Source organism: Dermacentor silvarum, chromosome 3 (genome assembly GCF_013339745.2).
Source record: "Dermacentor silvarum isolate Dsil-2018 chromosome 3, BIME_Dsil_1.4, whole genome shotgun sequence".
NCBI lineage: Eukaryota > Metazoa > Arthropoda > Arachnida > Ixodida > Ixodidae > Dermacentor > Dermacentor silvarum.
Genome location: NC_051156.1, coordinates 142,198,732 through 142,215,741, shown reverse-complemented (window position 1 = coordinate 142,215,741; position 17,010 = coordinate 142,198,732). Strand labels below are relative to the sequence as shown.

Sequence of the window (17,010 nt, the reverse complement as noted above, 5' to 3'; positions counted from 1 at the left end):
AATTTCGGCTAATACGAATATTTTTCGTGACCCCGTGAGATTCGTATCATCGAGCTTTTACTGTACTGTACTTATTCAATTATAAGGCAGTCATGATTATAAGGCAAAGGTGCAGTTCGGGGACCCAAGGCTTAAGTACGCACACTAATATAAGGCGACATAGAGTAGCCAAAGGATTATTCATACTTTGCAGGGATTGCCTGAAATGCTGAATTACTAGACAGTTTTATTTTAGCGTTTGCAGCCAAATGTTAACCCATTACGTACGTAAAGAAATAGCGTTGTCATCACTGCGCATGCTCTGAACGTTATTGGGTTTCTGTGGTTCACGTGCACTATGATAACGTACGTTATTTGGTGAGCTTAACGTTCGTAAAGTTTATGGATGCTAATAAGTAGCGTTGTCGAACATGGCGGACCCATGGCTCCCGCTTCAGCGCGAATCTTTGCGATGGCTATGCTCTCACTCACATTGATCGCCAGCAACTTTTGAAATGAGCTTTCGTTTTCTCTAAACTCCCTGAAACATTAGTTGTGAGTGCATAGAGCGCCCAATTTCTGAGATCGTTCGGCGATTCCAGCGGTTGTAGGCCTAACAAGACGCGTCTGCATAGCAACAACAGGATGGTTGCTAATGGATTGTCTTGGCTTAGATACGTTTGGCACGAGGCACCAGACAGTGCCCTGTTTTATAACGTCTTCCTTACCGTTTGAGTTCTCATACGGTAAACTAAAAGTCTTGAAAGGACATGCACCGTAACGTCCCGCAAAGGTGCTTACGTTTGACGTACGTAAGGTGACAAACGCTATTCTAAAACTGTATACTAACACAGCCAGAACGCAAAATGGCGACAATGAAATGGGGAGGGGGTGGGGGGGAGCTTCATACAGAGTGCGAGTTATCTGAAAATTTTGCCTTTAGGTGTGGCTTCACAGCATACCCGCGGGCGCTGCCATAAAGCCAGTGTAACAAGAAATTGGCAATGCCATGAAGCCACACCTAAAGGCAAAATTTGCATATAAGGCGGGGGGTGACTTTGAGGCTAAGGATTCCGGAAAAAAAACCTCGCCTTAAATTCAAATATATACAGTATAAAGAAAGAAATAAAGCTACCTAGAGGCATATGTTCTTCTCAATGCCTTGCAATTCTTTCGAGACCATACAAAGCTGACCACCGAAGTCAGCATCTGAATGGTCTCAATGAACCTAGAACTAGAACGCAGCAACGAGCCTGAGTTGCTCAATGACATTATTTTGCACGCACAATGAATTACAGAACTTCAAAAAGTGCGTTAACGTACACGAAGACGCCAATGAGAAGAATGGCAGAACCTGAATGTTTGCTCTACACCTGTAGTATTTCAATATAAACCAAAGGTGCAAGTTCAGCAACAAATATTCTCCACTGTTCACTCATTCCTTTACAAAATGTTGCCTTTGCACTTACGTTAGGTTTGGTTATACAATCAAACCTCAATACAACAAATTATTGGCCACAATGAAGTAAATCTTAAGTGTTTCTCGACAATATGGGCATATGATGAGTTTTTACGTACTTATTTTAATTTTCTTTCGTTGGTGTGTTGTCCAGGATATACAGTCAAAGCTCGTTGTGATTGACATTTAAGTGACATTCCCCTTGAAATCCCCATAGATATTCATATTGCAGTACATGTAGGTAATAACGTATATTCAGTGAAGTTATTCTGGCCCCCCTTCAACTTCGTTATAACGAAGATTTACTGTAGTATATCCCTGAAGTTCAATTTTTTTTTAATCCCATATGTATGTAGATGCATATTTATATAAAATATTATATACACACCACATGCAGGCTCCAGCAAACTGGCTTATATAGCACTGGCTAAACGCCCTGTCTTTCCCCCTCTCTCTCTCTTGTATAGCACAGCATGCTGACCGACAAAGTAGTGCCAGTGAGTGCACCTTTGTTCTGTGTAATAGAACAATAAATCACAACGAGACACCTGTACATATTATGTTGGCTCACAGGTTACCCTAAAGCACATGGACCTTTTAATGGAATAGCACATTATATTAAATGGCTTCTTCGGTTTTCTTAAATCCTAGGACAGCAAGCCCGATGCATAGAAAAACCTTACTAGCTTCCATTGTAAAAGCTAGCTCTTAGAGACGCATAACACGCAAATCGTGTCAAACAATTTAGTTATAAAGCATGCACTCTGCTAGCTGACAATGAAGATAAGTTTTACGCCTGAAAAAGAAACCCATGTACAGTAGAACCTCGTTGATACGATTCTGCGTAATGTGTTTTAGGGATAACATACGTCTTTTTTTTTCTCTCTTTTTTCTTCATTTTTCTTTTTTTAAGATTTCCTGATAATACGATTTGATTGAATAATATGTTGGATGATGCGATTTTTGGATGATACGCTTTATTTTCCGGTTTTTGTGAAGATTGTATCAAGGAGATTCTACTGCAGCTGTGCCACCGTCGTTTCATTCACAGCCATATTTACAGGAACCCAAATTCAACAGCTTCAATGAAACAAAACTGGCTGTGGCTGGGAGGATGTGTTTAGTAAAGCTTTCTCTGTGGCGTCCAAAGGTTTAGATGATGCCAGTGGCAGTGGCGCTGTGCCGCGTTTCTGCAGTGTCCACTGCTGTGACTGAGGACAGTTGAGGGAAACATTTGTTGCCGAAATCTGCTGCACATCTCATGAATTACGATGCCTGGTTCTGTGTCTTGCCAGATCATCAAAGCTTCGCTTGAACAGATTTTTACAGTGCGTATGATCTGCAAGATACTTAAAAATGTATTTAAGTACCCTAAAGGCCCAGGGGGCATTACATACGGGGACATTATTACAGTAGAACCCCGCTGATACGTTTTTCACTGGAACGTAAAAAAACAACGTAAGAGCCGGGAAACGGAAGAGCCGGGAAACAGAAAAAATTGAGAAATGGGAGTAGTGTTGAATTGCACACAATATTATTTTAATTCTTACGCGTGAAAAAAAGTCGTAGTTTTCGCCCGATAGCCGAAGTATCGATTGCGATAGCAAATTAGTAGACAGCTATACAAAGTAAGAATAGTAGTTTTATCGTTCGTATAAACTTGTAAACATTCGCTTATTAACTATATTAACAAGCAAAGTGTCAGCCCACAGGCAAACATGAACACATCACACTCGATGAGCGCAGAGACGCGCTGTCAAACGCTGGCGTAAGGAAGTTAAATGCCGCTGCAAAAGCAAGTGAAGTGACCTTCGTGATGTTGTCTATCGCTTCGACACAAACTGAGCGCCGATAACACACAGCACGCACAAAGCTACGAGCCGCCGACGCACCTACACTGCGTAGACTCTGCCCCCAACGCAGATCGCTTTCAAGATACGGCCCGCGCGACCACGCACCGCCGCACACAGTTGATGCCAGAGCACAACGCTGCCCGCTATCCCTCGCTCCCTCGTCGGTTCCTTGAGCGCAACGGAAGAAGGCGCGCTTACTCCCTGCTTTTCTTTCTTTTGCGCGCAAGATTTAGACGTGGTCGTTGGCTTCCCTCGCACGCTTTCTTTCGCACATACAGCATATGGCGCACGGCGACGGCGTTATCGCCCTTGGACTTTATACGGAACATCTATGAGCCAAAACCAATTTTAGGACCACAACGCATCATAGACACCATCTTTAGATAGCAAATACGGATCTCAAGGGCCATACTTTTCCTAGCGTAAACCAAGAATACGTCATAAGTGTCGCCCCCGGCACTTTGGGCGGCCAATGCCATCATCAAGCAACCAAGCCAAGCGACATGAAAAGTCAAAATAGCCGCTCGGGCTGGCACGGGGTGGCAGTTCGCAACCTATGATGCAGGAACGGTCCCACAGTTGCGACGTAACAGCGGGGATACAATGCATTGGGTTCTAAGGGAGCTGTGCCGGGACCGGCCGAAAACGACATAACAGCCGGGAAAACGCAGCACCCGGGAACGTAACAGCGGGGTTGTACTGTATACTATCAGAGCATACAAGAATGAATATAGGATACAATGAAGACATTGTCAGATGCAACTTCATTGTAGCAAGGTTTTACTATAATGAGCCAAACCATTGTGATGGTACAACAGAAAAAAAGGAATGATTATAATGCTCGCGACACCAAGCATGCATCGTGATACCCACAAACCTGGAAATGAACTAGTCGAACCAAGTTGGGATCGGCGATGAACATTTGGTGCAGGTGCGTGCAGACGAGAGTACGCACCTCCCGAAGGTCCGTCAGGAAGCCATCGTTAGCACTCTGCGCAAGATTCATTGCGCAGCAAGGTGTCAAAGCAGGCTCTGTAGAAGCCCAGACTAGGCACTCAGTATTTACAGGTGGCATCAAAAAATATTGTGTCGCGTCTTTTGTTGCCAAGAGCTAATGAAACCCCCCACCTTCTCGGAATCGGTAGGCAGGCAGCACTCAAGCAGGATCTGGACGGCAGCACTCTCCTGGGCGGCCACCAGAGCCACCCGCAGTTCCTCCCGGTCTTTCTCTGCCTCGGTGCAGCCCTTGTCGAGCCCTGGTGGCGCCGCCGTTGCACCTGCCACCGTGGACGTGGGCAGCGTGGTGGCGGGTGGAAGCTGTGCAGCACCCGAGGGAGTCGACAGGATGGGGTGCTCTAGCTGGTGGTGGCTGAGATGCGTGCGTGACGCTGCCAGCAGGGCACGAAGCATGTGCAGCACCAGTTCCAACACAGGGGCACACCTGCACGACGAGAGAACATGGTTCTGAATTGACCAATTTGACTGACTGATTGATTGGGTTTAACATCCCAAAGTAACAAAGGGGCTTTGTACATTGCAGCCTTAGAGCAACATTTAGCAACTGGGTGTTTACGTCTTGCTGCTCCTTACTAAAGCACATTTGTGGTATGCCTGACATAAGAACAACTAAATTAATGTTAGGGTTCGCAAGCATAGCTCTCGGGCACAGTTGCCACCTGGTAATCCAAACACAACGGGAACCGCCAAAAAGTCTGAATAATCGGGAGTCCAAAATATCAGATTCAATAGAATAAAAATTTATGTGGAATCTGAGTGATGCGTAAGCATTTCGTAGTAACGACGTGGTGTTGAGTGCTCACACTCAACACTGCTGGTCACCCTAGTACTGCTCAGCGGCTGCGGTGATCTTGGCGCCATTACAGTAAATGCGACGGTGCTGCAGAGACACGAACTGCTGTGGAAGGCGGCGCAATGTGAACTGATGAGGCAAGCAAACAACTGCAGGTGGCAGTGCCAGGTGCGTTGATGATGTTCCGATCCAAAGCCACGGCTGCTCCACAGTTCTGGCTTGCTGAAGGTGTGCCTAGTCCGTGCCTGATTGCACTCATCACGTGGTCACAGAGACGCGCTCGTGCCACTGCTCGCGCATTCGTTGTCGTCTTCTTGCACAGGTGGCTCCAATGACGCTTATTCTACCAGCGTTCCCATACTGCCCCTCGCGCTCGTGCCACAGTTCGTGCGTTCGTCGTCATCTTCTTCCATAGCTGGCAAAAAGAGTGGAACGCAATAGCATTCAAAGATCCTTGACTGCTTCTCACGTTTCCCTGCAACTGCAGCTTATGCATTCGAATGAGAATGTCAATTAATTCAATGAAAGCCTCTTGAGGATGCAGGCTTTTGTCTTCACCCTCTTTGGCGTATGCTAAAGTGACTATCAATTTTCTGTTTCGCACTTTTAATATCTAGTTTTAGAAGATTTAACATAAAAGCCATGCGCTGCCGGTGTTTTGTTTTATGACATTTGTTTGTGGGCTGTCATTCTCAAAATTCCGAGGAATAACTTTGCAAAGAATGCAAGAGAAAGTGTGAGCAATTTTAGTGGTAAAACATTGCTGCTGGCGCTATCTTGAAAGTGATCATCTTACGCGAAGGACGGGCAGACTCTCAGACAGTTTTCTCATTGGGCAACCATAGAAACGCTTATGCATTTAATAATGGCTATTTTATAAATGGTTAAAAAAGCTTGTCAACGTGTTTCCGCACGCACATAAGCCTGTGACCTGGTCACACATACACCTGTGGCCTGGTCTGTCCACATTTTGACCAATGTCATGCTGTTGCTACAGATAGATGAAAGTACAGTCAACGCATGCACCAAATCGCCATCCCCTGGTAACTTAATACAGTAGACTTCTGTTAATTCGACTCCAGTTAATCAGATATTTCAGCTAATTTGAGAATGAGCGTAGGTCCCGGCCAGTGCACATGCATTTTTATGGGCCAAAACTTTCATCATTTTGAACCTAAAATTTGGCTTTGCAGGATAACTTGAACTTGACTGGTCATTACGCACGCATCCAACTCCAATGGCAATAATAACTGCCAACTCTTTAGTGGCAGTTGGCGGAGCCTAGGAATCGATGCATACGTCAAACACACGCCACCCCCTGCCAAAAATGACTATTTTCAGCCTGCCATAGGAAGATGTTGAAGCAAAAACAAAACCTCAAAATGAATAATTGCGGTATTTACCCAATTATAATGTGTGGCTTTTTTTTTCCAAATGAAATTCACCTGAAAGTTACCTGCACAGTGCAATCGGATACGAAACCAAAACTTAGTTCACAACAGCCAATTGTCAGAGCCAGCGTCATCACCAGTGCTATCACAAGATGGTGACTCACGTACCATGACCAGGATGCTCGTGCAGCGCAACTGTGACGATGTGTCACTTAAAGTCTTTGATTACAAAGGCATATTACAAGGCGACATGGGTCTTCAGGGCTAAAAATTATGAGAAAATCTAGCTTTGTAAAATTGCATTTTCGGAATCTGCATCTATTATTCTCTTGATCTACGAAGTTTCTTATCTCGTATACTGATATTTAAGCTATAATATATTACTTTTAAAAGTACAGTGCAGGAGATTTGATTGTTTTCTTCATTTTCGCAACATACTAATTTTGCACACCGAGCAATACAATTACTGTGATACATCAGTAGCTATCACAGACAGAATAATAATTCTTTTTGCAGCATGAAGCTGGATGTTTGGAGTACACAACATAGAAAGCACTTTCAAGTTTTTTTTATTCTTAAGTTTATAAAATTGGTCTTTTGTGGGACCAAATGCATGGCCATGTCCAGAACAATGGAGTTCAGTACACTATAAAGTAAGAAATATTGCCCCAATCATAAAAGTGCTTCCTATGTTGTGAGTCTTATGCTTTCTGCTATTGATCCATATGTCATTTGTATATTTTTGTGTAGCAGTTATTTGTAAATTGCAGTAATAACAAAATACATTGTTTTCTTAATTATGCAATGAAATATTGCACGTACAGAAAAAATAACTGCATTTTTAGAATCAGGAGAAGAAACTAAACAAGCATGCCAACATTTATCAAGTTTGGTTCAAAAATAGGTAAGGATAGCTCTAATCACCATATCCCTGCTTAGTTATCATACATGCTAAACTAGTGTCCCATGTTTTTGGCATGCTGTAAAATTGTATGCCTTGCAGGGCAAAATAGCGAAGATCCGTGTGCTGCGCAAACTGCCAATGAACCATCTGAACATTGCGCGAGTGCTACCATGCAGCCTGCGATTGTTGCGGAGTCGTCTGAGAAATGCAGAATATCAAATGCACAATGGACAGTATGGTGGACATGCTGTGGTTCATAGACTACGATAAAGTGCTCGCAATAGTTCTGATAATGGACATAAAGTGGAAATCTCTATTTTGTGAAGGTAAACTTCACTTGTTTATCTATTTCTTGATGCCAGAATTGGAGGCATGTGACATCGTTTATGTTAAAAAATCGAGTGCATGTTCGATTTCAACTTTTTTCACGAGCTCTGATGTCATTTCTACATTTGTTTTCTACTTTGAACACACAGACAGTGGGTGCGCATTCAATTTGTGAGTGTGTAAGTATCGGGCAAGTACAGTAGAACCTCGTTGACACAATCACATTACGTACGATTTCCCAGCACCAACATTTGTGATCAAGAACACAAAAAATGACCCAATACAGTTACGCAAATTTTTTACCCACTCATACCTTCGTGGAAAACACTATATTTCAGCACCAATGTTCAGTGCATCGCCAAACTGCGATCGTATGATACGTTTTCCGGCTGCTTGATCCTATGTAAACAAGAAAAGGCGCGAGGCGCACATGATCGAGAACGGTAGCCGCTGACCGCAGCAGCTTCACCGCAACACTCGCCCTCCCATCTCACGTGAAAACACCGGTGCACACTCAGTTTCTTATTCCAGTACCAGCAAATCACCTCCCAGCTTGTCGCACACTGCATTCACAGCTATCACTATTGCGATAAGCATGTTCACCTATCTGTTTCACAAAAAATTAAACTATGGGGTTTTACGTGCCAAAACCACGATCTGATTATGAGGCACGACGTAGTGGGGGACTCCGGAAATTTCGACCACCTGGGGTTCTTTAACGTGCACCTAAATCTAAGTACACGGGTGTTTTCGCATTTCGCCCCCATCGAAATGCGGCCGCCGTGGCCGGGATTCGATCCCACGACCTCGTGCTCAGCAGCCCAACACCATAGCCACTGAGCAACCACTATCTGTTTCACAGCGCGTGGGGCTTAGTGCCGTTGGAAGCATATACAGTATAGACCACTTATAACGTAACCGTTTATAGTGCAGAACTGGCAACAACGCAGCCTTTTCCGACTCCCGTTTACCCTCCCATAGAACTCCATGTATACGCATACCGCTTACAGTGTAGCCGCGTGAGACGAAATACCGGTTATAATGCGGCTTCCATGGGAAAATCTCGGCGACAAGGGCGGCAGCGAGCACACTTCTCAACAAGGTGCGTGCTCCCGGCCGGCGTATGCATTATTCAATGCAATCAAACTCTCGTTAATTCGCACTTATATGGCCACACATCGGTTAATTCGGACTACTTTCGGAGCTCGGTGAGCGAGGAGCGCCGCAAATGTGCGACCCAAAAGAACAAGAACGGCGCTAGCGTGCAACCGAAACGAAGCGGCGGAGTCCGCATCGCCACAGCCATCAGTTGAAATCGTACGCGAATGACAGCAACGCCGAAACGCTTTGAACCCATTTCTGTCTTTAAAGCCCGTATTCTTGCGTTTACCGCTGCACATTACACCGCGTTGGCCGCGGGCATTTGTAACTGCGTAGTCATCCACGATCACGTCGATAGCGGCCGCGGTTTTTTGCGAAGCGGTTGCGGCGAACAGTAGTTTCGTTTTTACTCGGTACGCGTGTCGGTCGCGTGCCTATAGAACTGCGTAGTCGCCATCGATGATCGCATCGATAGCGACCGCGGTTTCGACTGCAGTTGTTGCAGCGAATGGTAATTAATTCGTCCAGACTTGGTGCATGCGTCGGGCACGTGCCTTCAGCACCGCAAAGTCGCCATTCATAATCGCAGTCACGGTTTTTTCCGCAGCAGTTGCGGCAAACAGTTGTTTCGTTTTGACTCGGTGCAAAGCTGTCGAACTTGAAGAGCACCGCCTACATCGCGATCAGGGGCGGATCCAGGGGGGATGTCCGGATGTCCTGACCCACCCCCTCAGATTTCTGCATCGCCCCCTCGCTGACAGAGGGATGGCCCTGTCGCAAAAAAAAAAAAAAATATGGCCACCAGCATTCTTCAAAAGTATTTTTTACGAGTACCAGTGGTATCAGCCATGTAGAAGTAAAGCTAGCTCGCTCACAAGCTTAGTTGTATTCCGTAGGAGTGTGGTGTCGCGAAGTTGCCGTAGTTATTTTTTCTCATGAACGCCTTGGACCTCCTGGCACCTGCAACTGTGATCACAATGAGTGCTACAGTTAAAAAAAGTTGCCTATGCATAGTTCTTAGTTTAACTGTTAGTTGTTATTACTTATATATGAACACTTCAGCAAGAGATCTCTTTCATTAAGCAGGTTGGTCACGGAATCGATGACAGCCAATGAGGCAACCGTTGACACCCCAAGGGGAAAGTAAGTTAATCAGGCGCGAAGGCGCTCGAGCGGACCTCGGCGTGTTTGGCAAAAGGGACGTCCCTTCGTTCATTCGACGCCACCGACGGGACTTCGCGCCTGATTAACTTACTTTCCCCTTGGGGTGTCAACGGTTGCCTCACTGGCTGTCATCGGTTCCGCGACCACCCTGCTTAATGAAAGAGACCTCTTGCTGAAGTGTTCATATATAAATAATATCAACTAACAGCTAAACTAAGAACTACGCATAGGCAACTTTCTTTAACTGTAGCACTCATTGTGATCACAGTTACACGTTGACAATATCCAGTACGAGCACAGTACCGTTCGTACGCTACAAGTTTTTCATTGTAACTTCGCACTTTTATTGTCATACATTAAGCATAGAAGGCTCAAGCCCGCCGGATCCGTTTATCTGAATGGGCGTTCTCGCGGAGCGGGGCGAAGCCTCGAGCCGCAGCTGCGAAGTGGGGGACCGTGACGTCAGCGGCCAACGCCAGCGCGCGGGCCTAGGATGGCGACGCGTGGTTAGAGAAACGGGAGCAGATGCGTGCTTTGTGTAAAAGGATGACGTCGCGTGGACAACAAAACATGAAGACGCTGGCTCGCGCTCTCGCCTACTACGCCACATCGTTATTCTTGTAGGTGGCGTCGTGAGTGTTCATACGCGGTGATTCGCATATCGTAAACAACCAGCATAGTGGTTGCTGCGTTGGAGCGGAGCCTCTAGTTCCTCTAGTCAACACGTTCCTCTAGTATACACATCACCACGACTCAAGAGAGAAGATGGCACCGCCATCCCTCCACAGAAGTGGTCACTGAGCTTCATGATCATTCACGGGAATTCATGAGAATTGTCGCGTCTTTATTCTCGATTATTCTGCGCAGTACGACAATTGAAATTTGGAGTCTGATATCTCGGAGCACGGACACGCAAGAATAATTCTTCCGACTGATACTGTGTAGAAACTCGACTGTCTCCAAGTTTTCAGTACAAACATACCCACTTACTGCAGTCAACAAAAAATAATTGTTCAATTTTAGTTAATTGGGCTGCTCACAGCGATAATTATCATCTCACTTTGTGCCCCCCTGGCCACATAACTTATTTGTACAGGTGGTCTTCGCGTGCCTTCCAGTGCCTAACTTTAAGAAAACCATAAAGCTTAGTTTTGAACACCCTGTATTATCAGGTGCAGCCGTCAGCACATGGCTGTATTGGGTAACGTCCTTTTTCTATAAGCTCGGAGAAACTGATACCTGGCTTCGCTACAGGTCTTCTTCCTCTTTCTGGGGCTTTACGTGCTAAAACCAGTTCTGATTATGAGGCTCCGGAATGAGGCGTAGTGGAAGGCTCTGGATTAATTTTGACCACCTGGGGTACTTTAACCTGCACTACAACGCAAGAACACGGGCGTTTTTGCATTTCGCCTCCATCAAAATGCGGCCGCCGCGGCCGGGATTTGATCCCGCGATCTCGTGCTCAATGCCTGAGCTGACTGAGCCACCGCGGAGGGCTACAGGTGTTGCTTTAGCCGTATAAAACGTGGGTTTATCATGAGGAAAAATGGTAAATTTCGGTAAATAACAAAGGCTACTATCATCATCATCATCATTGAAAGAAGCTGACCCCCCCCCCCCCCCTCAGAAAAAAACCTGGATCCGCCCCTGATCGCGATTATGTTTTCACCAGCTCACTGGTGACAATGTAATCGCGATGTGCGCGCGATAGTACGAAGAGTGTTTACTTGCTTGGTCTACATGTTTTGCATATGTGCAGGGCTTGAAAATCGGTGTTTTGGTTATAGTGCGGTACCGCTTATAGTGCAGATATTCGCGACTCCGGCGACTTAACGTTATAAGCGGTGTACATTGTACTGCACGTGTTTAGTAGGCGATAAGCTAAACGTGCCGCCATTCCCTGCTGCAGGTAGCACGATGTTAGCGCCACGTTTTGCTCCGCCGGCAGCCGACATTGCCTGCCAGCTTGATTTCGTTTCGGTTTCCCATCACCGTCTTTAAAACACTACGCAACAGGAAAACAACGGTGTCTAGGGCCGCTGAAGCCCCACCAATTCGAAGCGCGTCAGCGTCTCGTGGCTCATGCCGCAATTATTTGCGCAACGCTTCACATTACGTAGATGTTAAGTACAGTTGAGTTTGTCAACTTTTTTAGTTACTTCGGATTGTACATTTTCCCGGTTAGTATGTTTCTTAATTGCGCCGTTTTTCCGAAACATATGAACAAGATTCTACTGTACTGCCAAATGAAACAGTGGTGTGTTCTGGCATTTTTTCTGCCTCTTGTTTATTCTCACCCACCGAATAGTTTGACCAATTTTGTTGGTCTTGTCAAGGTTGAATTTAGGGGAAGTTGAATAAAAATAAACCACAATGCGATAGCAGAATGTTTGCAGGTTTATTCACAACAGTCATTGCCCGGCACTTCCCTCACTTAATCACCTCCCTCGTCGGCGCAGATATAGAGGGTGGATTTGGCGCCACTTGAAGCAGCTTGACGATACTGAAAAATTCACAATAGCAATCAAAGAAGTCACCCAGGACTGTGTTACTACCGCATTTACCTGATTTTAATGAGCCCCCAAATTTAACGGGCACCCAATTTTTGCGAACTTAAATGGGTCCTGAACCACGCCTCGGGCTTGGTGAAAAAAAAACAGTCCGCGGATAGCATACGCTGCAGTGAACACCTCAGCCAAATTTTGCAGCCGTGCGTGGCACGTGGAGCTTGCAAGCAGAGTGCGAAGCCACCTTTTTCTCAAATGCTCTCTTTTCAACAGAAGCCTGTGCCTCACTCTTTTTTGGGCGCTTTATTTCTTAATGTTTAGCAGATTCCCATACACGGCTGCTGTTGACTGCTATAGTAGCACTATAATGTATATTTATTGATGCAGTTTAATAAATAGGCTGAAGTAAGTGAAAATCTGCTTTCCAATTTTGATAAGAATTACGTACTTCCAAAAGAAGCCGACTATTGTCTGCTCACACTCGACCTCGGCCACTAGCGTAGGAACTAAAACTAATGCCACCCTGCTTATCGGTGTCGTAGTCATTGTGTGTTGTAGCCGTCGGGTGTCGTAGCCGTCGGGTGCTGTAGCCGTCGGGTGTCGTAGCCGTCGGGTGTCGTAGCCGTCGGGTGTTGTAGCTGTCGGGTGTCGTAGCAGTCGGGTGTCGTAGCCATCGGGTGTCCTAGCCCGTCAACTAGTTTTGAACACTCAACTAGACTCGAACTACGGGAAACCGTGGTTCGCTCTAGATCGTAGTCGAGGACAAAATGAACGAACAGCATCCTTTTCAAAAACGTGCTGTGTCGCTATTTTGTGATGGCGGTGAAGCTGCATCTGACGGCTCTGGCGGTAGGCTGTTGCCACTGTCGCGAAGATGATTTTGGTTTCATATCTAATTGTGATGCACAAGCAATTTTCCGATCCATTTCCCAGCAAGAAAGGGGCGAGTTAGACTCGGATAAAATACGGTTTAACACTTCATTAAACAAATGGAAGTGCAGAACTGGCATGACAAACCGCAGATCCAGTCTTTAAAACTTAGTGGCATGGCTTGGCTTGTTCCATGGTTTTGGCACGGCCGGTGACTACTACTGGATTGACTAAGCTTCGCTAGTTCCAGTTTCGAGAAGGCACCGGCAATATGTCCAATGACCATGCTGGTGATGTACCAAAACAAAAATATTGCTCTTTCTCCTCAACTCGGGGGCCAAATTAACATGCAGTGGTGCAAGTGGAGCCTAAATTAGTGAACAATACACTGTAAGGTGTCTAAAATTTCAGTCATATTAAGTTCGTGGGACCAGCGGCGGTGCCACGAAACTCTCCAAATTATTGGATGGCAACAATATGTCACTTATGAAAGATCAGGTGGCTTGGATTTTGAATGCTGGAAACATTTTACAACACAATTTCCTCCATAGTTTCCAGCTTTCATCAATATTTGTTGCTTCAAACTTATTTTCAAAGTGCCAAGATGGGAGTGTTGGTAAATAATGGCATGCTGTAAAGTTAGCATTCATTTAACCCACTCACCGGAAGACACGAGTATCACATCGCAGGACATGCAGAGGGTCCAGCACAAGGTCATCTAAGGTAAGAGGTCGCATGCGACAAGGTAGCCGCAGAGCGTTGGCTGTCAGCACCCAGAGTCGACGGGGGAACACTTCGTTCAGTCGCCACCACACCTGTTTTGCTCGCTCCATCACCTGAGGGCAAGCCGAGAAAGCGAATCACAAAAAAAAGCAACTTCAAATAAAACTTGGAAATAACCTGCAGCAGTAATCCACAGCTCTCAAGCAACTGCTTTCACAATATGCATTTCAGAAATGTTAGGCTCCTTAACGCAGACACAAGTACACAAAATGTGGACACTAGTAGTAATGAGGATGGAAACTGCTTCATTAAATTTGATAAGTTTAAGAGGTACAGAGAGCTGGAGGGAGGTGTATGCACCACATGATGCTAAAAAATTTAATTCTCTAGCTACTTAGACAATAAGCGTCCATTAAACTCTAGTTAAGGGGGGACGCGGCCTTTGAAAACCGAAAAATCGCGAAAAAGGCGATTTTTGGAAAATCCCATATTTGGGCAGTATGTCTTATAAACTACCATTTCTGTAAATATCAACGTCTAATTCATCGCGAAACTATTTCAAATAAAGTTTATAACGAGCCGCGGCAGCCCTCGAGCGGCGAGCGAGCGCTCAAAATACCCCTACTTGGTGCGAACGCCATTTCTCTACCGCTCCACCGAGCGCCGCCATTTTGGTGTTGTTTTGTTCGTGCATTCTTGCGCTTTTTTTCCCCGCCACCCGCGGCGGCGGGGGCAGCACGGGAGAGGCGTAAATCGCTCATGATTGGAGGGCTCGCGAGAGCTTTCAAGTTTCCCGCGGCTGAGAGGCGAAGCTGAGATTGGGCGAAGCGCGCGCTCCTCAATGACGCGGGGGAGCCCGCCACTCCCATTGGCTGCTGGGCGCGATGACGTAGGGGTCTCCTGCATAATACTCCGGCCGTCGTCTGCTTCGGCTCCTCCATCGCCGGTGACCTTTGTGTGTTGCGCTCGCTATCGTCTATCTTTGCAGCCGTTCGCATATTTTCGAAGTTTCTACCGTCTTTATGAGACCGTTGTTGCGTTTGGCCTGCCGATTGTTGTGCGGTCGGTCACAATGCGCCCGATTAAACTCGAGACGCTACATGCGTTCGGTGCAAGGAAGCGTTCTATGGAGCTCGTCCGCATGGCGAAGCTCGCCGCCCGCCCGCCCGCGCGCCGACGATGACCGTACCGACGGTTCCTATGGGGCAGCTTCTGCTTCATATACGCGAGAGTGGTTGCGTCGACGCTTCTAGCAACGTGATTCCTGTTCCACCGGCGCGAGAATTTGTCGTGACGAGCGCGCCTGGTGTCTCGTGCTAATCGACAGCAGTACAGTGCCCTAGGCCGGTATTTTGTAGCGATGCCTTTCCGATGCTAATGCCTTTTTGCGCTTGGTCAGTAATCAGAGCGACGGTCCGCCAACGTTATCAACGGGATCAGCCGACCGTGAGCGGTAGATGATAAGACTAGCATTGAATAAAGCGTAACACATCGCTACAAAATAGTGGCCCTAGATAACAACAGCTTCCACATACCCTCTTTCATCTGCCTTGGACAGTGCGATTGCGTCGTCCACTGTGCAATTGCAAACACGTTTCTGACGTGTGAGGAGAAAGAGGCGGCGGATAAAAAGCGCGCTGCTGTGCAACGAGGACTTGGCGCTATGCCGGCGACGGAGCGGAAATTTAGATAATTTAGAGCAATGGAGCGCGATCCTGAAGCTGCCACCGCTACAAGTGAAGGCGAAAAATTTTGAAGAAGGCCAAGAAGCAATCTCAAGAGAAGGTGGAAAGGCGACAAAGGAAGAGAGTGCCTAAGGACATCTCCAGTTACGCTGCTGGGTCATTTTAGACCAATATATGTGCTCTAAACTTTCAAAGCTCATTTTCTCAAAATGACTTTTTTGGCTGGTGAGGCTGCTTGTTCCCGCCATATCTCTGTAACTGCTCATCAGATTTCCAGAAGGTTTTTTTTATTGTGTATCTGAATAAATTTCTGAGGGCAAGACAAGCCCATTTTTTTAATATATTGTGTCTGTGATTTGTGATATTTAATCAAAATTTGATTGATAAAATTTTAATCACCAACACTAAATTCGGTGGTCTGCTAAAAGTTTTCAGCGAGGAAATTTAAAAAAAGGGCTCTGTCTTGCCCTGAGGTAGCCATCTGGGAATCATCATAGTGAATTTCACAGTTGCAGCACCTTTTGAAAATTCTCCAGGCCTGGAACAAGAAAACCATAAGCACCATTCTGACATAATGCTATAACTTTAGCACTAGTGAACATAACTGCATGAAATTTTGTAGTTCTACTAATGCTTTAGCTACGAGTCTATCCTGAAAATTTCATTAAGATATCTCAATAAACAAAAAAGTTGGTATCTGAGGGTAGCCTCCCCCCTTAACTCAACATTTTGGTTAATTAATTCCCAACCAAAGGTCCCGGCCGGTGCCCATACCTTTCTATGGGCCCAAACTTGCAATATTTCGATCCTAAACTTGGCCTTCACGGAATAAATTAAACTTGGCTGGGGTCATCACACATGCGCTGGACCCCAATGGTGACACCGCAGTTCGTGACTTCACTAGCGTCCTTCTTGGAAGCGTTTAGGGTACAGTGAATGAGTAAAGTACATGTCATTTCCAGTCGAACACACCCATTTTCGGCCCTGCACAACGAAGACTTTAAAGCAAAAACGACAGCTCACAATGTATTTTGGCTACAGCGAAAATGAGCTATCGACCTAAATTCGTGGCCAAAGAATCTTGATCTATATTCATGAACCAAGCCAGCAAAAGTACCGAGCTAATCCTTTGGTGCTCTCGCCGTAAAGCCAGTTCGGAGATTATCCAGGAATGCTGCATAACGAACGCACTGAATGGCACCAAGGACTATGTTGTTTGGGATGCAGGTGACGCCCA

General features: G+C 46.0%; 1 protein-coding gene across 2 annotated transcripts in view; it reads right to left on the bottom strand.

Annotated features, from left to right (window-relative positions):
• LOC119445859 (integrator complex subunit 2) overlaps positions 1-17,010 on the bottom strand; it is a 63,676-nt gene that overhangs the window by 11,401 nt on the left and 35,265 nt on the right. For both annotated transcript variants that reach the window (XM_037710163.2, XM_037710164.2), the window contains exons 15-17: positions 14,029-14,201; positions 4,420-4,732; positions 4,169-4,282 (exon numbers count right to left, since the gene is read on the bottom strand). In XM_037710163.2, coding sequence (XP_037566091.1) covers positions 4,169-4,282; positions 4,420-4,732; positions 14,029-14,201 — 600 coding nt within the window. The remainder of the gene's footprint in view (positions 1-4,168; positions 4,283-4,419; positions 4,733-14,028; positions 14,202-17,010) is intronic.